General features: G+C 39.1%; 1 protein-coding gene across 3 annotated transcripts in view; it reads left to right on the top strand.

Moving 5' to 3' along the window:
• RASGRF2 (Ras protein specific guanine nucleotide releasing factor 2) overlaps nt 1-19201 on the top strand; it is a 324254-nt gene that overhangs the window by 89974 nt on the left and 215079 nt on the right. For 2 of the 3 annotated variants that reach the window (XM_021007670.2, XM_021007654.2), the window contains exon 2: nt 12794-12900. In XM_021007670.2, the coding sequence (XP_020863329.1) occupies nt 12794-12900 (107 nt within the window). Of the gene's footprint in view, nt 1-12793; nt 12901-19201 lie in introns of those variants that run through there. The other variant, XM_078153147.1, reaches the window with a different exon arrangement.

Below are 19201 nucleotides of genomic sequence, written 5' to 3'. Positions count from 1 at the left end.
AAATCCAAACAACCAAAAGTAAAACCCTAATTAATGAACTGCCTTTATTTACTTTGTACCTCTGCTACATTTATTTACCTGTGTACATATTGTATCCCCCTATAGAATATAAGTTCCTTGAAGTCAGGAACCATTTTGGTTTTGTCTTTCTATCTCCAGTGCCTAGCATGATGCATACTAAAAAGCAGAGTCATCACCTTGCTGACAATGGTCCATATAGTCAAAGCTATGGTTTTTCCAGTAGTAATTTATGGCTATGAGAGTTGGACTATAAGGAAAGCTGAGTGCCACAGAATCATTACTTTTGATTGTGGTATTGGAGAAGACTTTTGAGAGTCCCTTGGACAGAAAGGAGATGAAATCAATCAATACTTAAAGAAATTAATTCAGATTATTTATTGGAAAGTTAAATACTGAAGTTCAAATTTAAATACTTTGGCCACATAATGAGAAGACTGGATGTTCAGAAAGATTGAAGGCAAAAAGAGAAGGTGATGGCAGAGGATGAGATGGATTGAAAGTGTCATGGAAACAATGAACATGAACTTGGACAGACTTCAAGAGATGATGGAGGATAGAAGGTCCTGGTGTGCTGTGGTTCATGGGTTCATAAAGAATTGGACACGACTGAGCAACCGAACAACAGTGAATTCTGTAAATCCCTCTACGCTGGTTCATTTGCTTTTCTAGTGCAGACACTTAACTTTCCTACTCTTTGCCTTTGCACTGGCTGTCCCCCATGCTTGGAATGCTTTCCCTCCTCACCTCTCCTTTTAGCTTCCCTGGCTTCCAAGACCCAGCTCAAATGCTGAAGACTTATGACAAGCTTTTCTTTTCCACCCCTGTTGGTTGTGCCTTCTCTCTGAGACTTTTGTTGTTGTTTTTGTTTAGTTGTTTCAGTCATGTCTGACTCTTTGAGACTCTATTTGGGGTTTTCCTGGCAAAGATACTGGAATGGTTTGCCATTTCCTTCTCCAGCTCATTTTACAGATGAGGAAACTGAGGCAAACAGGATTAAGCGACTTACTAAGTGTCAGAGGCCAAATTTGAACTCAAGAAGATGAGTCTTCCTGACTTCAGGTGAGGCTATCCACTATTCCACTGCAATCTAGCTGCCCTCCCTCTGCAATTACCTCCATATATTCTGGATATATATTTTGTATATATGTAATACCACTTCCCTAAATTCTGGGAGTTGTATTTCTTCCCAGCTTAGCAAGAGAAGGAGCTAAAATGAAATCAGGATTTGGAAGGTGAGTTTCTTTCAGTATAACCAGGGAATATACTGTGGAGGCTTGCGATTGGAGAAGGAGACTGTAGATGTTGCAGCCATTCTGCTTATACTTTGACATGGAAGGATCCAGGAACCAACCCACCACCTCTTTTCCCTCCTCTCTTTGTCTTAAGAATGCCCACTATACAGAAGATGCCCTGTCTCTCAATCCTCTTAAGTCATCTTCCTCTTTTCCTAAGCTGGGAAGAAATAAAACTCTCAGGGTCTTTAGCAGGACTGGAGTGTGTGTGTGTGTGTGTGTGTGTGTGTGTGTGTATTTTCTTCCCCCTTTGGACCTTTGAACTCTCAGATGAGAGTGAGGGTGAAGTGTTGTCTGCTCTACTCCCTCCACTCCCCCCTCCATTGTAGAAACTTTTTCTTGTAAACCCCATTTGTGTGAAATAATTTTCTCTTCTTTCTCTTCTCTCCTTTTCCTCACCCCTCCAGTACATCCCTTTTTCTCACCCTTTAATTCTTTTTTTTTTTTGAGGTAATCTCAGCATAATAGGATTACATCCAGGCCCTCTGTTTTAGTAGACTCCCTCTAAGATCCCTGTGGACTATAAAGTTCTGAGGTGTTACCTGTATCATTTCCCCACATAAGAATGTAAATAGCAATGTAAAATGTAAATGTCAACTTTGTTTAGTTGCTTATCATTTCTCACATATATTTACCTTTTTATGCTTCTCTTGAGTCTGGTGTTTGAATGTCATGTTTTCTGTTCAGCTCTAGTCTTTGCATTAGGAATGCTTGAAAATCCTCTTATTTCATTAAATTTTCATTTTCCTCACCCTACCCCCAAGCCCCCAGTAAGATTATAGTCAGTTTTGCTGGATAGGTTTTTCTTGGTTGTAACCCTACTTTTTTTTTTTCTGGAATATCATATTCCAAGTCCTCTGTTTTTTTATAGTGGTAGCTGCTAAATCTTGTGTGATCCTGATTGGGGCTCCATGATATCTGAATTATTTCTTCCTGGCCACTTATATTATTTTCTCCTTGACCTGTAAGTTTTGCATTTTGGCTATAATGTTCCCGGTAGTTTTCATTTTGGGATTTCTTTTAGGAGGTGACAGATGGACTGTTTCAATTTTTTACTTTGCCCTCTGATTCTAGGATATCTGGGAAGTTTTCCTTTATGATTTTATGAAATATAATGTCTAGGCTCTTTTTTATTGCTGTTGTTCATGACTTTCAGGTAGTCCAGTGATTATTAAATTATTTTTCTTCAGCCTGTTTTCCAGTTCAGTTGTTTTTCCTATGAGATATTTTATATTTGCTTTTTTTTTCAGTCATTTGGCTTTTGTTGTTTCTTGATGTCTCCTGGAGTCCTTGTCTTTTGTGTTTGTGTATTGAGCTTCCTTGTCACTATAGTAGCTTTTTATGGTCAAATTCTTTTTTGTTTGTTCATTTTTTCCAGCCTACTTCTTGACTTTGGACTTTGTTAGGGTTGGGCTCTGCTCACTTGAGGGGTATGTCTGACCTGAGGGTCTGTTTTTTTATGTCCATCTGCTGCTTTCCCAACTCAGCTGGGGAGCTATAAGCTTTTGATGCTTCACAGGTGATGTGATCTGGGGAGAGGGGTCATCACTGTCTGCTGGCTGGTGTGTGGATGAGTTTCCATGGATTGCTGCTGGACTTTGTCACAGATGGCCCAGTGGGAGGTTCTGAACTGCGACTCCCCCTTGGTTTTGATCTGCTGCCCTGGTTTATTTCACCAGAGGTCATTTGTGAGGCTAAAGATTAGAAGCCAGTCTCCACTCTGACCTTGGGCTCAAAAGCCACACACCTGTGTTTCTGAAACTTGTTCCTTCCTCCTTACACACCTTGCTACTGCAACTGCTCCTCTTCACCTTGGAAATATGACTTGGGACTGGGTAATGGGTGACACAGCTGCCAGGTGGCACTCGTTCCTGTTCCAGTGCTACTGCTGGGGTCCCTTGGGATTTCTTCCTTTTTTTTTTTTGGCAAATGGGGTTAAGTGACTTGCCCAGGGTCACACAGCTAGTAAGTGGAGATCTCTTTTTCCCCAGGTGTTTCTTGCCCCAGTATTCAATCTCCTAACCATCCATGAGCGCTGGAATGCTCCCCTCTGTTGCTGCCTGCTGCCACCACTGTCCTGGCCAGCCCTCACCTGCATATCCATAGACCTCCCTTTCTTTCTAAGCTGCCCTAGGCTAATGAGACTTCTTGACTTTCCCAGTCAGAATTTGGTCTGCAGAAATTATACTGTGTAGAAGACTGTGGAGGAACTAAGGCAAAAAAATGCCACTTTTATTCCATATCTCGACTCCACCTGGGACATTATATTCATATGAGTAGCTCCTTGGGAGCAGGGATGGTGCCTTTCATTGTTCCAGCACTTGGCACTCTGCCAAGCAGATAGTGATGCTTAATAAATGCTTGTTGATTGATTAATCATATGTAACAATATGATTTTGGTTAATTTTCCTGGTTCAAGACACAGACTTGTATTATTCTGAAATTTATCTTTGTGGCTCCAGTATACAATGAAAATGTGGTACTTGGATAAAAATATGTAATTTTACATTTCCAGCTTAGACTTTGAATTTTCTCATATAGATGTGTGGACAAAGGCAAAGCTTTATATTTATTAGGTTGTACTTAAACTCTTCCCCTCCCCCCAATAGCTCGATATGGTACAAAATCGACTTTGTTTCATTGCTATGCACCCAATTGTTACATGTGAAAGAAATAGTTTAACCTTTGGATATATTCTGTTAACATAATTGCAATTCTGCCTTTTAATTTGGTTTTGAAATAGCATCTATTGTTGATGTTCTTATAGATAGAATTGACCAGTTCATTAAATGTTTGTTCTTCCTGTGTGGGCTTGTCAGGCTTTGATGATAAGTTTCTGAAATGCCATCATTTATAGGATTGTCCTTTGAATAATCAATTTGTTCTTTTATAGAATTTTCAAGCTTTCTCAAATTTAAATAGCTTTATTGAATATATTACTAATTCTATTTTTCCCATTTTCATTAGCCTTTTCTTCTCCTCCTCCTCACCTTGCTTATTGCTGTTAGCAGTGGTCACGAAGTTATAAAAATTTGACAACTCTCTTAATTTATGAGTTATAGGATAACCTAGTGAAGGTAGCAGTGTTAACTGCCAGGAAGGTGGAATAAAGTCCTGACCACTGCTAATTAGAAGCTCTTAGCTTGTAAAAGGGCAACTAGGTGGTATAGTGGATAGAGTGCTAGGCATGGAGTCAAGAACACTCATATTTGTGAGTTCAAATCCAGTTTCAGACAGCTATGTGACTCTGGGCAAGTCACTTCACCCTGTTTGCCTTAGTTTCCTCATCTGTAAAATGAGCCAGAGAAGGAAATGACAAACCACTCCAGTATCTTTGCCAAGCAAATCCCAAATGGGTCATTGGACCATCGCTTCACAGACCAAAATTCCAGATTAGAGCTGGTGGTCTTTTGACCACAATCCATTTTTTCCCCTTGTTCTAACTATCCCTTGTCTGGTGGTGATGCCTCTTCTAATCTAGTAAATGTGGTGTGAAACAACTGAACAACAAAAGCTTGGAAAAATAACTTAGCTAGTTTTCTTATGTTCAAGGTTATACCTATACTTCTAGTTGTATTGAAATTAACCAGTCAATGAGCAAGTATTTATTAAGCGCTTCTTATGATGTGGAGTAGACAATATCTGAAGTCTGATTATTGGTTGTTGGATTGGTTTGAAAGCAGTGAAGGGAGGTGAGAAATAGCAAGATGTTGGATTTCTACATGACACCTCGTCACATAAAAATAACCAAATGGAACAACAGAACTTGTTGGGCTGAGAGGGAGTAGGGCATCCTCTCCCACAAATGACCTCCAGCTCTTGATTCAGAAAGACCTCATTTAGGCCTCTGGGCCCCTGGTTTCCAAAGAGAAGGGTTAGGCCCTTTCTTGTTGTTTCTAGCTTTTTTGCCCTAAGCCAGGAGCCCTGGGAAAAAACCACTTAAAAGTTCAGGTTTGTCTCCAATCTCATCAAAAGAGATCAGGAAGGTATATCAGGTCTATAACTGAACACAGGGTGAATAAGCAGAAGTCTCTGGCTTTACATGTTCTTTAGCAAAGGGATAAAATCCATATTTAATCCCCCAAAGCACGTGCTTCAACGAGTTCACCTCTGTGACATAAGTATGTGTGAGTCAGAAGTGTCAAACACACTTCTCCAACACAGCAGGAACCTGATTAAAATGTAAATTGGAAATATTTAACAACAACAACAACAACTATTTGTTTCCTCCATACAAAAGAAATGCTTAAAATACAAAAACTCCTAAACATGCATTAACAAAGATTTATTACGTGAATCATGACATTGTTATTATTAAGACATGATTGTGACAAATGACCCATAACTTCTCTTATCCTGTCTTGGCAAGTTGGTTCTTCAAACATTAAACATGAAATGTAGAATAGACATTTTGCCATTACCTTAATTCTGTACTAGCTGAACAGCCCCCTCAAGGTCCATATCCTCTGACTTGGGATCATCATCCGGCTGGCGCTCATCTCTTTGAGAAGTATATAGATCAAGAAGATTTCTCCTGCTGACAATTGGCTCCAATTGAGATATTTGGAAACTCAGACTTCCATGTTAAACACTTGAGAAAAGACCTTCTCATACACTCTCTCTGTTCAGTCATTTGTGCTTAGGGATGTAAGAGGCATCTGTAGATTTGAGGGCTGAGCTACAGGTTGCCTGGACAGCACATATATGTTCCCTGCAATGTATTAGTAATCACTGTAGCTGTTGGGAGTTGAGGGAAGAGGAAGCAGACTGTCACTGAACATTATGTGCCTATTATGTGCCAGGCACTGTTCTGTGTGCTGGAGATTGAAAGAAGGGCAAAGGACAGTCCCTGCTCAATCTTAATGGGGGAGATTAGTGCAAACAACTATAAAAATGGTGTATACAGGATAAATGAGGGGTAGTCTCAGAGAGAAGGAACCAGCATTAAGAGGGGGAGGGAAAGGCTTCTTATAGAAGGTAGGAATTTAGCTTCAGAAAAGGCTTTCAGCACCCTAGTAGGGCAGATGGGAAGTAAGGGAAGATGCAGTGTGTCTTTTAAGGGTTCCTGAGTGAGCTGGTCTCTGATGGTGAACACAAAATTAATAACTAGAAGCCTCCGATGTTTACATGTCCTTTACAAAGGGCTGAAACCCATGCTTAAGGCAACTAGGTGGTACAGTGGATACAGCACTATCCCTGCAGTCAGGAGGACCCGAGTTCAAATGTGGCCTCAGACACTTATTAGCTGCATGACCCTGGGCAAGTCACTTAACCTCAGTTGCCTCCAACTCCCCCCCCCATACTGAAGACCCTGCTTAATCTCCCAAAGCGTATACTTCAGTGGGTTAATCCCTGTGGCATAAGTATGTGTCCCTCAGAGCAAGAGGTGTCAAATACATCTGTGCAGCACTCCCAGTGCAGCAGGAGCCACGTTAGAATGTAATTGGGAAATATTTAACAAAATAAATAAAAATACAATAAAACATAGATAACATTACATTTTAAAAATGAAGTCATTTTTCAGCCCCGTTTCTATCTGAGTTTGAGACCATTGCATTAGAGTATTGGTAGGAATCAGCTAGGTGGCACAGTGGATAGAGTACAGAGCCTGGAATCAGGAAGATTTGTCTTTGTGAGTTCAAATCCAGACTCAGAAACTTACCAGCTGTGTGACCCTGGGCAAGTCAGTTAATTCTGTTTGCCCTAGTTTCCTCATCTGCAAAATGAGCTGGAGAGGGAAATGGCAAACCACTCTAGTATCTTTGCCAAGAAAACCCCAAATGCGGTCACAAAGACTCAGATGCAACTGAACAACAACAACAAAAGTATTCTGCCAAATCAGGCCAGTGAGTGAGTTAGCAAGCAGCATCACAAAGATGTGAGTAAAGCCCCAGATAAAGGCAGAAAATACTTTATAGATGAAGCATCACTGAGACAAAGAGGCCCAAGTGCAGGAAAGAAGCACAAACAGGTGTGTCATTTATTTGCCAGTGTTAGACCTAGATCCAATAGCAAGAACAAGAGGACTGTGATGACATCAATTCCAGTGAGTTTGAGAAATTTGCCAGTGATTCATCAAGTGAACTGTGCCTGTGTTCTGTCCAGAAGTGGACTTCTGAAGGGAGTGAGGTACACATCGTCGGAGGTGTTCACTTGTCAGGGATACTTGCATTTCTGTTTGTCTGAAGGTTGCACTAGACAACCTGTTCAGTTCTGAGATTCTGTGGACAAAAGCAATGTTCATAGGATCTTAGACCCAGAGATGGAAGGGACTTCAGAAGTCTTCTACAGTATTCCAAGTCCGTCATTTCACAGATGAGGAAACTGAGGCCCTAGAAGGTTAAGTGACTTGACCAAAGTCACACAGGTGTAAAAGCAGTGGAATATTTGAACCCAGATCCTCTGATTCCAGAGTCGGTGTTCTTTGCCCTGTGCTGCCTCCCTGGGACTTAAATTTTTTTCATTGGAAAAATGAAAAGATTTGGACTAGATGACCCAGGTCCCTTCCATATCTACGTCTATGATCCTATGATTACTGGGCAAAAATCTTTGTAGTAAGTAAAAATATAATACATATATAATATAATATATAAATAAGTATAGAATAAAAATTAAACAATACAAATCTAACATCGATAATGCACATAATCTATATGTAGCTGACACAAATTTACAGTGGATAAATGGCCAAATAATACAGTTTTTAGAGTAGGAAATATAAGTTGTCTATAATTATTTGAAAAATTGTTATGTTATAATTAGAAATCCAAAGTTAAACAATTTTGAAGAATCATCTTAAAACTGCAAAATTGTTAATACTTAAGAATAATAAAATGCAGTGTTGGAGAAACTGTAAAGAAATGGATAATCTAATATATTGGTGGAATTATAATAATTTATGATATTTGGTGGTATTACCATTTTTTAGGATGACAATATGGAAATATACAAGAATTGCAAAACTGATAAGCCCTTCCATATTTATTATAACTCCCTGTTTCTACTAGGACTGTATTCTAAGGGAGTTATGCAAAAGAATGTATCTGAACAAAAATATTTATAGCTGCTTCATTTGCAGTAGTGGAAATTGGGAAATAGACTGTATAGCCAATTTTTAGGAATTGACAAAATAAACTGTTATGTTAATGTAATATTATTATTCCACAAAATGGCAAATATGTAAAATAGATGTTAATGTAGAAAGGGTTATATAAAATGATACATCATAAAAGAAGTAGAGTTAAAAAGACTAATGTTCACTCACCATGATTGTATAAAAATGACAGCAAGAAAATTATTTTTATAAGTTCTCATAGACAAGAGATTAGAAAGGGATAGAGAACAAATAAATTATTATTTTGTTTTTTCTTTGATGAAGATGTAAATAGTTTGGGTTTTATTTGATATCTTATTTGATTTTTATTTAATCATATTTGGTGAGATTTCTTAAGCTTGTAATATAAAGATGAAACAAATGCAATTTTAGTTTGATATGCTAGACTGTAAGATCAGAGAGGGCAGATTAATTCTATCCTGTATCTTACAGATACCTAATGTTGTAGACAGCATAGTGAATGCTAATTAAATGAATAAAGAAAGTGTGTGTACTAGCAAGAGCATTAAATTGTGAGTAAGAAGACCTGATTTCCCAGTATGGCTTGGCCATTTACTAGTCATATAACCATTGGCTCGTGACTTAACATCTCCGTGTTTTAGTTTCCTTATCTCTAAGACAAGGTAGCAATACTGACTCAAACCATCTCATAAAGTTGTGAGGATCAAATAAGATTATTATCATTAACAACAATAATAGACATTTATGTAGTGCCTACTATATGCCAGGTACTGCGCTAAGCACTTTACAAATATCTCATTTAAAATGGGAAGCAGGTGCTATTATTTTCCACGGTTTACAGATGAGGAAACTAAGCCCATAGAGGTTAAATGACTTGCCCAAGATTACAGAGGGTAGTAAGTGTATGAGGTAGGATTTGAACTCAGATCTTGTAGGCCTGGAACTCTGTTCACTGAGCCACCTAACTGTATGAAGTTGTTTTAGAAACTGTAAAACATTATAGATTTGTAAGACAGTAGTTAATAATAATAATTAATAATATATTATAGGTTAATACACATTATATATTAATCTATATAATAGATTAATATAGATTAATAAACTATTATCATGTAAAGACCATAGACTCTTAGCATTTTAGAACTGGTTTAGCCCCAAACCTTCTCTTGACAGATGCAGAAACAAATTCAGAGAAATTAAGTGACTCTGCTCTGATTTATTAATTAGATAATAAATTATACTTTGCATATAAATGTTTGTAAGTGGATGCTTCAAATTGCTCTCTATAATAATGTGCTAAACATTTCTTGGCAATCTTTTTATATTAGTAATTTATCAAGCTTTTAAAAATATTTTTTCTTTATTAGTCCCCCCTCTTCCCTGTCACATTCATTTCTCAAAATCTGGCAGTGGGTTGAGGCGTGAGGGTGGTGCAGGCTGGGGGTGGGAGATGGAGACACCAAAGCAAAGAAAACCAGTTAAGAACCCCAACCAATCACGCCATTTCATCGATCATTGACTTTGTTGATCCTTTGTCCTCAGTTCTCTAAAACCAGGATGGTTCACCTTAATTAATCTGAATTTGTCTGCCCTTTAGTGCCATTTTCATTTACATTTTTAAGCCACTCCACATATTCTCTTTCTTGGTTCCTCTTTCTTCATTTTGTTCATACAAATATTCTTAGGATTTTTTCCATATGAATTCCTCATATATCAATAACATTCCATTATATTTATATACCACATTTTATTCAGCTGTTCCTTAGTCAAAACACCCATTTTGCTGCTTTTTTCTGCCTCAAACTGTACTGCTGTGCATGTTTTAGTGTGTGTGAGACCTTTGTTTTTGTCAGTAACCCTCTGGGATACATACCCACTAAGGCGATGTCAGGTTTTTTTCATAGTGTAGTTAAAACTAGTTTTGGATTAGTAGGATCCTAATTAAGAAGGTTGTATTTATTTTTACTGATGGGGAGTGTTGCATGTCCATCAGAGAGGTCTCCTTTGAACTTTACAAAGCTGTACATAGACATGTTTTTTACAGTGGCAATATTTCATTCTAAAATAGCACCTTAGACCATTTTGTGAAGATGATGAATTCTTTTTCTTCTGCCTAGCTGTGGAAAAGGAACAGTTTTGATTTGCTTACCTGCCACTTTCTAAAAAGAGGGGGAAAGAAGCTTAGAAGATGGGAAAAGCACAGAAGAAAAAAATACTTCGAGGGGAAAGTAAGGTTAGGACAAGCTGTGAAACCTAATCATTTTTCCCAAGAATATCATTAGGTGGCTTGGGCTGGGGACTTAGTGGGTGGTATTGGCTCTCAGAAGTCCCACTCTTTTGATCTGGACTTTGAAAATCTGCCGGGTATACCCTGAAGTTGCCTGATTCTTCTGGAACTTTCTCTGAAGATGGGGTGCTGATGCACGTGGTCAGAAAGTTTGTCTCTGACTCAGCCATTAATGACTGCAGCTAATTCAAAGCAGACCCTGAATGGTTTCTTGTATTTCTTTGTATATTACATCAGAATTCTTAACTCCTCCAGTTGTTCCAAGATGATTGTTTTCATTTCTTCTCTGCTACTGTGGTCTGTAGCATCTGCTTACTGTAGTATTTACCCCTATTTTTTCTTGTATGTTTTGGAAAGGAGAATGACATAGTGGTTAGAGGGCATGGGGCTGGGAATTTAAAATTCCAGTATATGTTGTTGGTGCTTTTCTATTTCCCATGAGACCTGAAAGGAAGAATTATCTTAAACCCATAATTTTCAAACTTTTTCAACCTGCAATTCTTCCTCTTTGAATCTATTCAGTTCCACTCATCCTTGTTTTACACCCCCCCACACACATCCGTATAATACTTAAGTATTTTATTGATCTTGTCAGATTTCCCTCTTTTCTGGACAGTAGATTGACTAAATCTCTATAACCTTCTTGGAATTATCCTAATTATCCTAAACCCAAGAGTTGCACTCCTGCTTTGGAGAACAATTGTTTGTGCCTTAGTTTTCTCTATCTGTAAAATGATTAGTTTTAGTATACATGGGTCAGATGGGTCATTCTATGCACAATTAATGTGATAGAGAAGAGAGGCTGAGAGCGGTCAAGGTAGAGAGGTAATTGTGATTGTGAACTTTTCTGGCAATGCAGATCAGGCTGGGTATGATTGAGCAGATGACTTGAGGGAGCATTGGAAAAGAGTAAAAGACTGTTGTCTCAGAAAGAAGTAAAATGAGAGCCTGGTTGACTCTGATTCTGATATGAATATGTTATAGAAATGGCAGTATCAAGCAGAGTAAAAATCTTATAAATTTGAACAGAGAAACATTGAAACTCATGATAATTTTACCAAGCTAGCCTAAAGTTCCTTTTCTGCAATAATCAAAGAATTGGGTAAGCAAATCAGTAAAGTAGATAAAGTAGCAAGGGCTACTTGCTCATGACCTTTGTAACTATGGACAAGTCATTTCATCCCTATGAACTTCACTTTCCCTTTCTATAAAATGATGTGGTAGTGCCAGACAATTGTTAAGATCTCTTTTGGCTTTCTGATTCTGAGAATCTCTTCATTTATGTGGTTCATATATATCTTGGGTACCTAAAATGAGGAGAGAAAGTAGTTCAGTAAATTGAATAATCATGAATATTAACTTTGATTTATCTCCACATGTATTCTAGTTCTCTATAATATTTTCTGACAATAGTATAAAGAGATATATTAACATTTCATTAACTTCACTGAGTCAAGATGTGATATTGTTTACATAAAACAATCATAGTGCTTATGGTACAAAAACACTTCCAGGTAGATTTGGGGTTGCTGAAAATTTTATGGAATGGTAAGTTTTGAAATAATTATTTAAAACAACTTTTATATATTTTTCCAATTACATGTAAAAATAATTGTAAAAATTCATTTTTAAAAAAGTTAGAGTTCCAAATTCTTTCCCACTGTCCCTTGAGAAGGCAAGCAATTTGATATGAATTACAGTGTTGTCTTGCAAAACACATATTTGTATTAGCCATGTTGAGAGAGAAAACATGTCAAAGAAAAAGAAGGTAAAAAAAAGTATACTTTGATCTACATTGAGACTCCATCAGTTCTTTCTCTGGAAGAGGATAGCGTTTTTCATTTTAAGTCCTTTGGAATTGTTTTGAATCATTGTATTGATGAGAATAGCTAAGTCATTCACAGTTGATCATTGTACAATACTGCTGTTACTGTATACAGTGTTCGGGTTCTGCTCACTTCACTTTTCATTAGTTCATCTAAGTCTTCCCATGGTTTTCCTGAAATTATCCTGCTTATTTAAAAGTCTTTAATACATTTTGTAAATATATATCCTTGCATAAGCAAATTCTGTATCATCATTATAATATTTCTAAAAATGAAATTTTTTTCTTTTCAGTATTACTTCACTGTTCTCTTTGGCCATGAAGGTCAGAAGCCACTAGAGCTCCGATGTGAAGAGGAACATGAGGGTAAGGAGTGGATGGATGCCATTCATCAAGCCAGGTATAATCCTCTCTTTGCTTCTTTTGGAATTAATTTGAAAAAATCATTATATAATTTGTTTGAATGTTACCATTACTGATAGAAGGATCTTAATATCAATTTTAAGAATTTGTTTGCAATTAAATATCCATCACCTTGTCAGGTGTGTTATGATTGGTTGGTCTTACTGTAATTATGTCCTTGCCTGAAAGTATCCAATAAGATTGGTCATTGAGCTATTCTAGAAAAACACAAAAGAATGGTCAACTTCCTTCCAAGAGACACTAGGAAAGTGGAAAAGTAGTAAGTTAGGCCATAGTCATCTATTCAAGTAAAATACACGTAGATAGAAGTGTCCTTCTCTTATATCTAATCAATCACCAAGTCCTTCCAAATGGCTATCATGTCTATTTTTTGCTCCTCTAGTTCTACTGCCACCAGTCTAGTTCAGGCTTTCGTTATTTCATTCTTGTTATTGCTACACAAAATTCCTACCTGATTTCACACTTGAAATTAATATTGCTGAACACTGTTGCCAGACTTACCTATAAGTAGCACAAAGAGAGTACGCTGCGATTATGTTTTGGCCATTGACATGAAATAATTATGTATGTATGGAGTCCAAGTTCATCTTCTTTCTAAAGGAGAAAGTGAAAAGGCTGGTGGAGTGCTTCTCTCTTCATAGAATCACAGAATTTAAGAGCTGGAAAGGACCTTAGTTTCCACATAGTCCAGCCTGTATTGTAATCCCCTGTACAGTCCATAAAGACCCCAGGGAAGGGACAGCATTATCTCCAAGGCAGCCCATTTCACTTTCGGGGAATTGAATTGGGAAGTTTTTCTTGACATGGAGCCTAACTTTAAATCTTTGCAGTTTCCACCTATTGTTCATTAGTTCTGGCCTCTGAGTGATCTTATCAGTTCCCACGGGTTCAATTATTTTTATGCTCATGATTCCCAAATCTGTACATTTAGTCCTGATCTCTCTCCTGAGCTACAATCTCACATCACCAGCTGCTTATTGGATATTTATCTACTATCTCAACCACAATGTGTCCAAAACAGAACTCATTAGTGCTTCTTTGGACATTTGTACCTAGGAGTTGAGATTCCATGCCGAAGCAGGAGCCAGTACCCTACTGGGTACCTTTCTACCCCCAACCAGCTGGAAATCTCTAATGGGAACCGCATGTTGGCTAACAGCAGCAGTGATTCACCCTCCAGCAGCAGACATGCCATCTGCAGTTACATTTCCTTCTTGCTTCCCCCAGGCAGCCGGTTAGGATTGCCCCCAGTGGCTACCATCGCAGCAAGAGTAACAGGGGTTCAACTCTTGGGCACACTCTTGGTTGTGCCATCACTGATGGCTTCCATAGGGAGACTCATTCCAATCTGATAAGTCCTTGTCAGGAGCCCTGGCGAATGCAACCAGAGTATCAGCAGCAGTTCAAGCCCCTGATGCTGGTAGATGAAGCATTTCTTAGAATGTGCCTCAAACCAGGGTGACCTCAAGCTGTATGAGCACTTCAGCAAGGTGTTCTAGTGGTGCAAGTTTGCAGATCTGTTGCTATTATTGTTCATTCAATCAGTCACTTCCAACTCTTTGTGATCCCGAGGACTAGCTGTCTGTGGGGTTTTCTTGCCTAGGTACTGGAGTGGTTTACCATTTCCTTCTCCAGTGGAGCCTTTTTTCAGGCAATCAGAGGTTAAGTGGCTTGACCAGGATCACACAGCTAGGAAGTGTTTGAGGCTGGATTTGAACTCTGGTTTTCCTGACTCCAGGCCCAGTGCTATCTCCACTGAGCCATGATCCACCTCAGTTTGCAAATTTGGAAATAAATGAGCCGGATTGAAACCTTCTAAAAAAGATACAGAAAACTAACTGAAGACCAATCTAATTTAACATGAAAACGTAATTGAGTCAGTCAGTCAACAAGCATATATTAAGAGCCTAAAGAAGTCTGAGATCACCAGTACGTTGTTTCTTTGTCTATTTGTTGCCAGTAGTCTTTCATTTCATACCTCCCTGAGAGGGAGGAGGGTAGTCCCATTGTGCAGAAAAGGGAGGTGATATAAAATGTCCGGATTAGGCAAAATGCTTTTGTGGTCTCATCAGAATGAATGGTTGTGATGCTAACTCTCAGTAAAAACAGCATCTGAAGTTATGGCTAATAAGTCAAATTATTTCCTCCTGGAAAAACAAGTAAACAAACAAATCAGAGCTCATTATCTTTCTCCCCAAACCCAACTGTTTTCTGAACTTCCTTATTACTGTCAAGGGCACTATATCCTCACAGCCACTTGGGTTTATAGCCTTGTTATTAGCCTTGCTTTTTGTTGTTCAGTTGTTTGAGTCCTGTCTGACTCTCCGTCACCCCATTTGGGTTTTTCTTGGCAAAGATACTTGAGTGGTTTGCCCTTTCCTTCTCCAGCTCATTTTGAAATGAGGAAACTGAGGCAGACAGGGTTAAGTGACTTGCCTGAGGTCACACAGCTATAAGTGTCTGGGGCCAGATTTGAACTCAGGTCCTCCTGACTAGGCCTGGTGCTTCATCCAATCAGCTGACAAATCTTCGTGATTTCTTCTTTCTCCCTCCACAACATCTGTTCTTCTGTTCCCCCACACAGATACCACCCTGCTTTCAGCCTTCCTTTCCTCTCACCTAGGGTATTTCAGTAGCCTTCTAATTGGTCTCCCCTGCATCAGTTCCCTCTCCATTCCATCCTACCCTCTGCACAGCTGCCAAAGTGTTTTTCCTAAAGTGCGGGCCTGACCATGTCAGACTCAAACACTGCATCCTCCGAGAGCTGCAAGGGCTTCCTATTACCTCCAGAAACAAATATAAAGACTTCTCTTGGACATTTAAAACCCTTTACCAACCTGGCCCTTTTCTATCTTTCCATTACTCCCCTCCACACATTCTACAGTCGAGCCAGAGGGCCCCCCCTTCTGCTCCTCACGAGAGATGTTCTGTCTTCTGTCTTTCTGCTTTTGTTGTACCTGTTCTTTATGCCTGGATCTTTCTATTCTTACCCTCACCTCTTCCTTCAAGACTTAGATGCCACCTTCTGCAGAAGGACTTTTCTTGTTCCCCCTTTCCCACATGCTGGTACTTTTTCCATGAAACCAAAGGTTCCTGATTTTTTTTGGAGTCATGGATCCTTTCAGTAAACCAGTAAATTCTTAAAATGCATAAAATGAAATACATAGGATTACAGAGGAAAACAATTAAATTGAATAAGCCAAGTTCACAGACCCCCAGGTTAAGAACCCCTGCTTTCAGGTTACCTTTTAATTTCTCTGTTGTGGATGCCTACTTAGAGACATGTTTTCTTCCCTCCTAGTACATAAGCTACTTGAAGACAGAGACAGTTTTTGGCTTATTTCTTTGTATTCTTAACAATTAGCACAGTGCCTGGTGCCGAGTAAGCACTTAATAAATGCTTGTTGATTGATTGATTCCCTGTGACAGCCTTTCAAGTACTTGAAGAGAACTATGATATCTCCCCTGAGCTTTCTCTTTTTCAGGCTAAATGTTCTAAATTCCTTCAACTGACTCTATTATGGCATGTACTCAAGGGCCTTCACCATGGTGGTTGCTTTCCATTGGAGACTCTCCAGCTTATAAGTATGTTTTCTAAAATGTGGTGCCCAGAACTGAACACAGTCCTCATGATCTGGTCTGACCAGGACAGATTATATCGGATCTACAACCTTCCCCTCTCCCACAGGAAGCTATGCTTTCCTTAATGTAGACCAAGATCTCATTAACTTTTGGTTACCATATTACCTTGATGAATTATATTCTAGAATATATTATTAAATGAATGGCTTATAATCATTTAGAAAATAAAGCCCGTGTGTGTATATGTGTGTGTGTGTGTGCGTGTGTGTGTGTGTGTGTGTGTGTGTGTGTGTGTGTGTGTGTGTGTGTGACCTTGATTTAGGTGAAGTGTTTGATTAAATATCTTAGACTGTCCTTATGCATAGATGTACATTGATGAGATGGCAGTGTAGTTTAGAGCATTTAGAATTGATTGAATGACCAGACCCAAAGAGTAGTACTTTAAGGGATCAATTTCAGTGTGAAGGGAGGTCTCTCTGGTGAGTCAGTGTCCTAGGCACAATTTTTGAGGAGGCTTTGTTTTTAATATTTCTATCAACAGCTTGCTTATCATCTTTGCAGATGACATGAAGTTGAGGGAAAGCTAGTGTGGTAGATGACAGTCAGGATCTCTATAGACTAGTATGATAGATTGATTCTAATAAGCTGAAATTTAATATAAATAAATATAAAGTCACATTTGGGTTAAAAAAAATCAACTGCAAAGGAACAGCATAGATAGCCAGATGATGGTTTATGTGAAAAAAGATCTGGGGAACTTAGGAGACTGTAAGTTCAGTGTGGCATGGCTGTCCCCCCTTCCTTTGCCCCCAATCTAATGAGAGCTTGGGTTGCATTCAGACAGGCATGGTGTCCCAGATTAGGGAGAGGGTAGTCCTGATGGCCTTTCCGATGGTCTTATCAGATCTAGATTATTGTGTTCAGTTCTGAATGCAATGTTCAAGGAAGGACATTGGACACTGGAGAGTGAATGTCCAGGGGGAGGTGATAGATTTTGAGGTCATGCAATAAGAGGATTGGCTGAATGACGTAAGGATGTTTAGCATAGAAGAGAAGAGGCTTGGGGAGGAAGAACTGATAATAGTCTTCAAGCATTTGGAGGATTGCCATGTATAAGAAAAATTAGACTTTTTTTAGCTCCCAGAGGCTAGGCTAGGAACACTGGGTAGAAGTTGCAGAGACAGAGTTTAGCTTGACAGAAGGGAAGATTTTAACCAATAGAACAGCCCAGAGGTAGAATGGGCCATGTCAACAAGTAGTGGGTTTCCACATCACTGGAAATTTTCAAGCACTTGTCAGATGATGATGTCAGACTTTGCTCTTGAGGTATATATGTGTTGTGCTAAGTGGCCTCCAACGTGTCTAATTGCCTCTAATTCCATGGTATTATAGAGTGAGATACAGAAAGGGTGAGGAAAAGTTACCCTGTCCTTCTCTTTAATGGACTATCAGCTGTGTGGTTGTCTATTCCCTCTCAGACTCTCAAGACCTCCATCCCTGGATCGATTGTGAAGCTTGAGGGGAGGACCAACTTCATCCCCACAAGTTTGGGGACTGCTGACTTCATACCACACTAGCCCTCACTCCTATTCCCCAAGGAAGAGCTGGAATTGAAGAACTGGCCAAAAATCAGGCTTTTGAATTTTCATTAATAGAATAATTCTGCCTCCCTCCCCAGTTTATAAGGTATATGTTGCTCCCTTTAGCCTATCAGTCAATCAGTCAACAAATATTTATTAAGTGCCCACTATTGTGCAAGGCAATGGGAATATTAGTGAAAAGAATGAAACAATCCATGCTCATAAGGGGCTCATGTTTTAAGAAGGAACACAAGTACGTATATAAATAGATATAGCCTAAATATAAAGTAGATAAATACAAATATATACAAAGTAATTAAATAAAAGTTTTAGTTTTGGTTTTTTTTTTTAGAAGATGGTCACATTTTAATATAGGAGGAAAGGGTAAAGGCACCCAAACACCATCTGATGGCTCAGATGTCCCCTAGGCTTGGAGGAGGCAGAGGTACTATGGATCCCACCACCACCACTCACACCCCTCAAGAGGGGGCAGCCGAGATGATGGGCACAATTTCCCTCTTTTCATAGGAAAATCTAGAAAGGCTAGGAAAACCATAATGGTACTAAGGAGCCATATTGCCTTCTGGTATTCTCAGAGTCTGCCCACATTCATTTTACCACTGAATCCATGTTAGACTTTAGGGCTGTCCCACAGGAGCTCAAGGAGGAAGGTGGGCATGATTGCTGGAAGGGGAAGAGGCAGGCACATAAGGGGTGGGCCAGGCTGGACCAGAGGTGCATATCCCATAGGGACTTGCCAGGCCAAAGTAGGGAAGAATGTTGGAAAGCAGAAGGGAGAGGGAATGGGGGTCTCCAGTCCCTGGTTAGCGTCTGGGGGTATCTGCAAAGATTTAATGAAGAAGAGAATGTTTGAGCAATATCCTAACAGAAACCTGAAACCCAAATAATGACATGTTCTATGTGTCACCCTGTGACAGAGTGCAACATTGACATGGACACCTCTGAAGAAATGTCATCTGCTTTTGAGGATGTTTACCCTTTTACAGGTTCTATAACTACACAGAACTGATCCAGCATGGATACATGATCCTCAAAGAATGAAGAAGGATCTCAACCCCTTTTGTGAAAATGTCTCACTCTTTTTTGGTGTGTGTC

This window comes from Phascolarctos cinereus, unplaced genomic scaffold (genome assembly GCF_003287225.1).
Source record: "Phascolarctos cinereus isolate Bilbo 61053 unplaced genomic scaffold, phaCin_HiC Scaffold_4;HRSCAF=312, whole genome shotgun sequence".
NCBI lineage: Eukaryota > Metazoa > Chordata > Mammalia > Diprotodontia > Phascolarctidae > Phascolarctos > Phascolarctos cinereus.
The sequence above is the reverse complement of the archived record's forward strand: the minus strand, read 5'-3'. Positions and strand labels throughout refer to the sequence as shown.